The 10,209-nt window shown below is 38.2% G+C and overlaps 1 protein-coding gene across 1 annotated transcript; it reads right to left on the minus strand.

Moving 5' to 3' along the window:
- Positions 1–1,432: 1,432 nt before the first annotated feature.
- Positions 1,433–9,812, minus strand: LOC109936404 (heat shock protein HSP 90-alpha). Its single transcript, XM_020535016.2, has 11 exons — positions 9,636–9,812; positions 9,004–9,168; positions 5,400–5,766; positions 5,058–5,191; positions 4,632–4,943; positions 4,375–4,540; positions 4,084–4,274; positions 3,203–3,350; positions 2,845–3,113; positions 1,917–2,250; positions 1,433–1,742 (listed from the first exon to the last, which is right to left on the minus strand). The coding sequence occupies exons 2-11, from the start codon at positions 9,166–9,168 to the stop codon at positions 1,630–1,632; spliced, it is 2,199 nt and encodes a 732-aa protein (XP_020390605.1). The 5' UTR covers positions 9,636–9,812; the 3' UTR covers positions 1,433–1,629.
- Positions 9,813–10,209: the final 397 nt, after the last annotated feature.

The raw sequence follows: 10,209 nt of genomic DNA on the forward strand, positions 1-10,209 counted from the left end.
AAAAAAAAAAAGAACAGAACAGTATTGTGGCTTCAGAACATTTCTAGGGCGGGCATAGCAGTAGTGCCCCTGCCTCCGACTGGAGGTCCAACCTGAAGTCACACCTGCTTTGGAGGTGCAAAATGACAAATCTGAACAGGAAACCGCTTAGAACAAAAGTTGACATTTAAATCATTCCTAGCAAAGAAAGCTGGTGTTCTACAAATTCTTGCATCTGAGCACCAATTTGAAAAACCCAAAAACTTCCAAGGTATTGATTTCAACTAAAACTATAGCTCAGATTATCCTGAAAAATATGTTCAGCCCAACCCATGACTAACACGAAAGAAAAGAAAGCAAATTGCTTTGAATCTCCATAGAAAAAAAAACACCACCTTAAACTTAACCAGACACCTTAGCCCAACTTCTGACAATCTGCTCAAAATGTTCTTGGAATAACATCACTGGGATTATCAATAATGGTGACTACAAAACAGTAATATTAGTTACAACCGAGATCCAATTTTTGTACAAGTTAGCACATTTGACTTTGTTTGTTGTGTTCTTACCTCTGAAGCAGACAGAAGATGGAACTTAAACCCAGTCCCCAGTGGGCAGCATAAATATGGCTGACCAGGTTGGTTAGAAATGTCTACATTTAGAGCAGTGACTATATGACTGTACGAAGTGCAAAACTCTTGCTCTAGTGGAGTACTGAAGCACCGCAGCCACTATCCTGTGGAAGTTGCTATGGAAGAACTTGTTTTCCAGGTCTAAAATTTGTCTAGTTTAAAACCTCTTAGTGATACTAAATATGTTCAGCTTCTCGCTAGTATTGCTTTTTTCCAACCTTACTTGGATTTTACTAGTTTAGTGACTACAGCTTGGTCACTACAAAAATTGTGCCCGTTTATTTTGAACCTTAAATCAGGTCAAGGTATTACTACTAACCTTCTTGCTCAAAAGTGAGCAAGTGACATCACAAGCATGACAGGGATAAACAGAGACTAATCAGCAATGACTTGTAAAGTAAAAATTGGAATGACAGTCAATCCATGTTTGTTTCAATTTAAAAAGTAGTATCAGCATTTTCCTGGTTAAAAAAGTGCCCCATATTAAATGGCACCCAAGAGAACCCCTATCCAAACAGGATTGGAATTGCCATTCTAGTAAGAACCAGAAGGAAAGACATTGCTCTGCCTTGTTAATCAGTCAGAAAGTATTGGAAGAATCCTTTGACAAAAGTGACCTTTTCTTCTGCTATTAGTTCCACTCTGCTCTATGTTTCAACTAGCAAGGCCACTTAACATCAAGTCACCGAAACCAGGTAAAATCCAATTTAAAGATTGGACTACTGGATTAGACACTGAGCAAATGAAGTATTTTTTAAAAAAGTCAAACCTGGTTACAAGTCAAATTTGATTCATTTACACTAAACAAAAAGACAGTAAAAGAATTTAAACTAAATGTTTATTTCTCAACATCTGCTCAATTGTTAACTGTTTAGTACTGAATATTACACAGAAATGCAGCATCAACTGCTCTTCACAGGAGGAGTGAGATACTGTTACAGTGGTCCATTACTAATTTTAAAACAGTGACTGCAACAGCTCTTCAGGAGGAATAAGATCAGTGTTGGTTGTTCTTTGTTCAGTCAACTTCTTCCATTCGTGATGTATCATCATCATCACCTTCCAGTGGAGGCATCTCTTCTGTATTTGTTGGGCCCGCATCCTCCATGACAGGATCTTCCTCATCAATACCTAGAGGGAAAAAACAAAATAAAATTATTCTTCTGCATACAACAGAACCACCATCTAACAAAAAGAAATCAGTCAGATGCTGGAAATCATGTCTTACATAAAATACAAGCTTCTAAATATCCTGCTTCCCATTAAAAAAAAGTGTGCTGGGGTTGGTTGTGTCAAGATGCTTACCAAGACCAAGTTTGATCATCCTGTAGATGCGATTAGCATGAGTCTGTGGATCTTCCAATGAAAAGCCAGAGGACAGAAGGGCAGTCTCAAAAAGAAGAATGACCAGATCCTTCACTGACTTGTCATTTTTGTCAGCTTCTGCTTTCTGCCGTAGTGTTTCAACAATAGGGTGATCAGGATTGATTTCCAAGTGTTTCTTTGCTGCCATGTAACCCATTGTGGAGTTATCGCGAAGTGCCTGAGCCTTCATGATTCTTTCCATGTTGGCAGTCCACCCATAAGTACTGGTCACAATGCAACATGGAGAGGCAACTAAGCGATTGGAAACAGTTACCTGGAAGGGGGAAGAAGGTTTGGAAAAAGGGTGATTACAGAATGGAAAAAGGATAGGATAATTGAACATTTTGCCCCTTAGGCATGGGCAATTGTTTCATCATCTGTAGACTAATGTCACTCCCAAGAGGCCCAAAAGCCATTTCTAACTGGTCTGCAAGTTTACTCCAGACCTAACATGATGACAATCCTTTGACCCATGGGAGGTTTCAAAAAAGCTCTTTGAACTGCTTCAAAATCAACTCCAAATTTTCCCCCAGTCTTAACTTGGATGGTCAATTTTATTGTCCTCACTGCTAAAGCTCTACACTCTCCAGACGGCTTTGATGTTCAGAAAAAAAAAAGTGACACCCACAAAAACCCAATCTCAATTCTCTAGCGCCACACAAAGTCAAGCGTTCCAAGCCACTTAGGAACAGGTGTTAGCGAGGACATTTGAGCTGGTGGCCCTCATCTGCATGATTTACTGCAGCTAGAAATTAAATATCTTCATCTAAGTAAGCTATCTTCCAGGTTATATCACAGGGAAAGCTAGAAGCTTCAAACAACACTCAGCAGTCTACTATCCAGAAAATTAAAAGCCAGACAAACATACTTTCTCAATTTTCTTCTCCAAGATGTCCTTCATAATCTTGCACAGATTCTCAAAATTTGCCTTCTTTTCTTCCTGCTTCTTTTTCTCCTCTTCATCTTCTGGGAGTTCCAAACCCTCTTTTGTTACAGAGACCAAAGTTTTCCCATCAAATTCTTTCAGCTGCTGCACACAGTATTCATCAATTGGCTCAGTCATGTAGATCACCTCCAATCCATGTTTTCTTAGCCTCTCCACAAAAGCAGAGTTGGCTACTTGATCCTTGGTTTCACCTAAAAATTTAGAAACAAATTTAGTGACTAATCCTGCATAGTATACACTCCAGGAGTCATTCTGTACATGCGATGTACATTTTACATACCAGTTATGTAGTAGATGTGTTTCTGGTTGTCCTTCATTCGGGAGACATAATCTTTCAAAGATACCATTTCATCACCACTCACTGAAGTGTGGTACCGGAGCAACTCTGAAAGTTTTTTGCGATTCTGGGAGTCCTCATGGATGCCAAGCTGAGAAAAGTGTTGTGGGGAAAGAGCAAGGTTGGTTATTCACACAAATAGGAGACACCTGTTACAACAAACAAACCAAACAAACAAAGTCATCTGTTCTTGCACATTAAGTGGTGCAAGAAACAAAGTACATTTGTTGACAAATAAGAGTGCAATCGTAAAACTCCTGGATTGTTGGTGTGCATCTTCATGGTTCACTCAAATGCATGATTTAAAAAAAAAAGTTACAGGATCTCTTTTGGGAGAAGTCCTGGAAAATGCACTTTAAATTGAAGATTTAAAATACCCAGACTAAGTGTTTGAGTTGAGACCAGAAGGCTATTAAAAGTTGGTTTTGAATTTAAAGGTTAGCATATTCCTAAAGGGAGGTGCTTTAGTCAAGTTTGTCAGACTTAAAATCAGTTTAAAAAAAAAACAAACTAATTCTTATTGTTGGAATAGGCAAGAAATAGTGGAACTAGCAGGTGGCTACAATCTATAGTTAGATTTTAGGATGGGATTTGACTTTAAAAAAGTTAATTTGATGCTGCACTTGGTCAAAGAGTGGCAGATCAAAAACATCTATGAAATCACATCACATCAAGTTTAAAAAAAAAAAGTTCAGTGATAAAGTGTCAGGACACTTTTTAAAAGACCTCAAAAAAGGTACAGTCGTTGACAATTAAGTAAAAAAAACCCCCAAGTCTACTAAAAATCAATACCAACTTATTGTTTAAAAAAGATCTATGTTCACCTTAAGGTTTTTGGAGAATTGCTCATAGAGCTTTTTGTAGTTTTCTTTGTCCTCTGACAATTCTGTGAAGAGCTCCAGGCATTTCTTGACCAAGTTTTTACGAATTACTTTTAGAATCTTGCTCTGCTGCAACATCTCACGGGAAATATTAAGGGGCAGATCTTCAGAATCCACCACCCCCTTGATGAAATCTTGGGGAAGAAGTTCACATTTAAAGCTTGCATCAAGAACATACATGAGAAATTACACCCACCATGAGCTTGCATTAGGCAAGTCTGCCCTAATACTTACTGAGATATTCAGGAATTAACTCTTCACAGTTGTCCATAATGAAGACTCTGCGCACATACAGCTTAATGTTGTTTTTCTTTTTTCTATTTTCAAAGAGATCAAATGGTGCACGTCTTGGAGCAAAGAGCAATGCCCTGAACTCCAGCTGGCCTTCAACAGAAAAGTGCTGTAAACAGAGTTGTAATTAGTCAATTGGAAAATTGACTTCCTGGTAACAATGTTTTCCACTGGATAAATTAGTGTAACAGTACACTTACTTTTACTGCCAGATGTTCCTCCCAGTCATTTGTCAGACTCTTGTAGAATTCTCCATATTCTTCATTGGTAATGTCTTCAGGATTTCTTGTCCAAATGGGCTTGGTCTTGTTCAGTTCTTCTTGATCTATATATTTTTCTTTAATCTTCTTCTTTTTCTTCTTGTCACCTTCTTTCTTTTCATCTTCTTCTTCATCTGATCCAACATCTTCAATTTTTGGTTTGTCTTCTTCCTCTGCAGTATCATCCTCTTTCTTCTCCTCTTTTTCTTCCCCTTCATCATCACTGATCTCTTTATCTCGCTCCTTCTCCACCTGTTTAAAAAGGTTTCCTAAATGTTATTAGTGAATCTTGGATTAGATTGATTAGACAAATATGCTCACTTGAATTGGTTTCCCGAAGTCACAGTAAGAAAGAAAAGTGCTTACAAATAAAGTGATAGGGTAGCCGATAAACTGCGAGTGTTTCTTCACTATTTCTTTGATTCTCTTTTCTTCTATATATTCCATCTGATCTTCCTTCAAGTGCAAGATTACTTTAGTTCCACGGCCAATGTCTTCACCTTTTGAGAAAGCCAAACCAGTACTAATATGAACATTATGCTAAAATCTCAAACTAATGAAATATTTAGTGTAAGAGATAATTTAAGCTAAGATGGTCTCATTTCTTAAATGAGACTTCAAAATCTTATATTGTACCAGGGAGCATGTAACAAAAATCCAAGTTCAATTGAAGGTTATAAAATTGATATTTTCTGCCAAGTTACTTACCATGATCTAGTCTAACTGTGAACGACCCTCCAGCAGATGATTCCCAGACATACTGATCATCATCATTGTGCTTTGTGATGACTGTTACTTTTTCTGCAACTAGGTAAGCAGAATAGAAACCAACACCAAACTGCCCAATCATTGATATATCTGCACCAGCTTGCAAGGCCTCCATGAATGCTTTTGTTCCAGACTTGGCAATGGTACCTAGGTTGTTAATAAGGTCAGCTTTGGTCATTCCAATACCAGTATCCCGAATAGTCAAAGTGTGCTCCTTTTGATTTGGAACAATGTCAATCTTCAGTTCTTTGCCAGAATCCAGCTTGCTTGGATCAGTTAAGCTTTCATAGCGAATTTTGTCAAGAGCCTTTGAAAAAAAAACACATTCCTTAACTTTCAAAATTCAACGTATATCCTTGCTGCTTTGACAATCAACTGAATGTGCAATTCTGGGGCTGTGATCAAACTTAGAATTATTTACACAAGTATTTGGTTACTAGCTGGTTTTAAAGTTAAGACAAATAATGGGCATTGTTTTCATGCAAAGTACTTCCAAAGTGCTTATTATAGACAAGTATTCTTTACAGCACCTCCAAGTTTGTGAACTTCTTGGAGAAAGGCTGTTAACAGAAATACAAACCACTATCATTTGACATGGTCATTTAGTTAGAAATGTGGATCCAACAGTCAGCACATTTGTTCATAGAATTATGGTTTGCCTGGCTTGCTTGTCTTTTAAGTGGACAAGAGAAGGGTTAATGAGTTGCACTTTGAGTCCATACAACTTGCTAGATTTTCGGCAGAGCTCCATGGACAGATGAAATAGTTAAATACAAGACTCAGTAGTAGAAAGTAAAAAACCTCGAGGGACACTTCCATTAATGGAAGAGAACATTGGGCACAGATGTCAGAGTAATACAGCATGGAAACAGGCCCTTCGGCCCAACAGCTGCAGTACCACTACATTTCTGGTTTACAATTACAAGTAGGATGTAATGGCATCAGATAAAAATAATTTTAGTTGGAGAAAATAGTGTCCTTGCTGTTGTTTAGGACAGGAGGCCACGGGGAAATTGAATATTTGAGCCATGAAGTCTGCAACTAAAATGGTAAGACTAGAAGCTAACTGGAATCACATTTCAAAAAGTGATTTGAATAGGCATATGAAGCGTTGAACCAAAAGCTAGAAGCTGTGATTAGCCTGGATAGTTCTTTAGAACAGCATAAAAAAAGGACTAAACGTCTCCTTCTGAGTCTGTTAAGAATGGTGCCAGTTTGCCATTATCCAGATTCAAGAGACTGGGATAACAAGGTGTAGAGCTGGATGAACACAGCAGGCCAAGCAGCATCAGAGGAGCAGAAAAGCTGACGTTTCGGGTCGAGACCCTTCTTCCGAAGAAGGGTCCAGACCTGAAACGTCAGCTTTCCTGCGTGGCCTGCTGTGTTCATCCAGCTCTACACCTTGTTATCTCAGATTCTCCAGCATTGGCAGTTCCTACGATAATCAAAAGACTGGGTCCATGTTGAGACACAAGTCAGGGCTCAACTAAGAAATTACATTAGTTGGGATGAAAGAACCCAGTTCTCCGTCATCTAACCCTGTACTTGAAATCAATTTAATAGCTGACCCAATGAGAACCTTAGAAACCAGATTTCTTCAGCACTATAGGGATGAAGATGGAGGTTGGAGGTACAGTTGACCCAACAGTATCAAGATTGATTTTGAAGTTCTACCCTAGAAAATAAGGAGTTCAATCCAGGCACACAATGCAGGGTCTAGCAGACCCAACATGTCTTTGCACACCAAAGTTTCTAGACTGCTTCAACTGCTTAATTGAGTGGAACTGTATATGTTGTGGTACATCCAAAGAGGGTTATACTAGAAAAATGGGTCACCACTATAAACCAGAAAGCAAATAAAATCATTTGAGCTTTCTATAGTGGATGACTGAAATCTGTTGGGACTGTACAAAAGTACCACCAATATCTTCAAAGGATCAGAGAAGATCAGGTGACTAGTTCTTTTGCAATATTGTCTTGTGCAAACTTTGGTTAATGAATACAGTTCTTGATGGAAAATAGATTGCTGACTTCAAACTGTACTATTTCATACAGTATGAAAGTATGGCTTTTATACAAGCTATTTCCTCAAGTTTATAATGCTTCATTAGCATCAGATTGGTCAATCAGGAGAGTCCATGGAGTCAAAGAATCCAAGTCCATTTAAAATGGAAGTCAAGACTATCCAGGTGGGTAGGCTATAGCTTACCAAAGGAGTCACTCGAAGATAGGTTCGCTACCTGTTCTGATATAGGCTGTTACCAGAAATTTTCTAACATCTTGAAGAAAAAGAAAACCATCACTGACCATAAATCATGGAACTAAAGTCACATAATACCACAGCTACACAGAATTATCAGAAGCTATGGTGTTTGGAGTAGCTCATTCAATTGAGAGAGTTTCAAAACTTCCCCATTTCTAGTTATTAGTTTATTCATTCAAATCTAATAAAGTATACAGGGATGCATACGGTAACAGTGTCATGACTCTTCTAGTACAGGGGGATAGGGGAAGAATTCTAAAACTCCCACTTTTTTAAAAAAAAAGGTATTTGTTCAAAAAGCTTCAGTGATAACTAGGGATTAGACAATACTGGTTGCTAGCAAGACCATCAGACTGGAGTTTTCTACTAAAAAAGTTCATTTACATGACAATTTGCCATAACAATTCAAAACAGTAATAAAATCCAATCTCAGCTCAGCATTTCAATGCTGATACAACAGCAAGAAAATTGTTCTCCATCACTCAAGGGAAGCTAATGATATAGTTTTAAAACTTGACAATATCCTTAAATACAGTGGATAACAGACTTCTCAATAAACAGAAATATTGCATTAATGCAAGTTTTTTTCTAATATTTGATTGAAGGTATAGTTAACAAGTTGAACTCAAGGACTTAAGATAGTCCTGTTACTCACAGCATTAGATTGCATATCAGAACAATTTTAATCCCAAGACAGTAGAATATTCACTACCATTTTAACTTCAGTTATCTTAACTAGAGATACATATTCATAGAATTAGAAATTTCATGTTTCTATCATGTGATTGAAGAATGCTGGTATTAGAAACCTTGAGTTACACAACTGCATTCTGGGATTTTCTTGGTACATATAGCTGAATTCTTCAAGAGTCAAAACAGTTTTAAAAACTAATAAAAAATGCTCACTTTGAAGTTAGTACTTTTCTTTCCTTTTCAGTTTAGAAATTCTTTCAAGAGTTTACTGCTCATTTACTGGAGCACAAGAATAACTAACATGTCACTTTCAGTGATATGGACCCTGCCATCTTCTTTCATGTGTACTGCACTTGCATTATTTAAATTTATTGAGAGCATACCCACCCTTGGAAGGTGGGGGTATGGGGGCAAAGAATGTCATACCTACAACTTTTAGGGTTTTCTTATACAACTCAATTAAGATCATGCTGTGAAAGTAGATTAAACACAAATAGATCAACATCTTGAATTCAGAAATGACGTTAAAACTTTATTGCTAATGCCAAAGCAATATCAAAATTTGACATCTGGATTAAAGTCACTTACATCAGAGGAATTGGAAATAAGCTCTCTCAGAAATATCTCTTTGTTGGAATAAAATGTATTGATGATCAGAGACATCAACTGAGCAATTTCCGCCTGAAAGGCGAAAGTCTCAGTCTCTTCCTCCATTGGCATATCCTGCGTGGCAACTGGAGTTTCTTCAGGCATCTGTTGTTCATATAACAAGAAAGCGAGATAAAGGTTTTATGAGCAAGTTATAAAAGAGACCACTATTAAAACTAAAATCTGAAGGGATAATTGATTTTTGTGGTAGCAGCCGAGCGTCTCCACATGCGCAGGCTGACTCCACCCACTAGAACAAGCTTCTAGAAAAGTCTCAGGGTTACCAGAAGCCTTAGCGCGATAAAAACGCGTTGACAAAGAACCGACAGTAATAAAGCTATCGTTCGATGAAAACGTCCTTTTCTACAGATTTTTTCGCTTTAAAAAGATTTAACTACACGAAACAAAAAAAAAAATTCTTCCAGAACATTCCTACACGCGGTAAAATGACTCGGTAATCTGAAGTCAAATACAAGCGGTTTACAAAATTAAGCTAAACAGCCTAACTAAAAGGCTGTAGCTACTAACATCATACTTCGCTAATTATCTATTGCCACCTTCATTTTTTTTACCTTTCCTTAAGGACGCTCGCGTTCCGCGATTCCTTTTATGACAAGAAGCGCAACTGCTTCCTCTGTATACTACAGCTTACACCTTAGGTAATGCGGGCAGAAAAGGCGGCGAACCGGTTTATATACGGCGCCTCGTCTTCGCCAGAATCGAACTTCGAGAAACATCTCGAACATTGGTCGGGGCTTTCCATTGATTGACAGAGGCAGTGACCAATTGAGAGCCTCAGCGTGCGGCGTTCCAAATCGGGAATGGGCCATTCAGCGGTTTGAAGGCGGGGAGCGCGCTGCGTGGCGGTCGGCAATGCGGAAAGCCCTTGAATGAGTCACAGCCCCTCAAGTTGCTGGAATTTTCTGAGCCGTTCCGAGATGAGGATGAGGTGACGTCTTCATCACTGACTGAATATAAAATGAATAGTGCTTCTCCGTAAACAAAAATGTTTTGCAACAAAACACGTTACTAGTATAACATTTCTGAATGCGGGACGGAGTACTACCGTTTGTTGTTTCGATATAGGCATCTGTCAAAACCTTAACCTGACTCTAAGTTCTTCTTAAATGACTTCGAGTTTGAAAT

The sequence above is a fragment of the Rhincodon typus genome, chromosome 8, assembly GCF_021869965.1.
Source record: "Rhincodon typus isolate 14 chromosome 8, sRhiTyp1.1, whole genome shotgun sequence".
In the NCBI taxonomy this organism is placed as follows: domain Eukaryota; kingdom Metazoa; phylum Chordata; class Chondrichthyes; order Orectolobiformes; family Rhincodontidae; genus Rhincodon; species Rhincodon typus.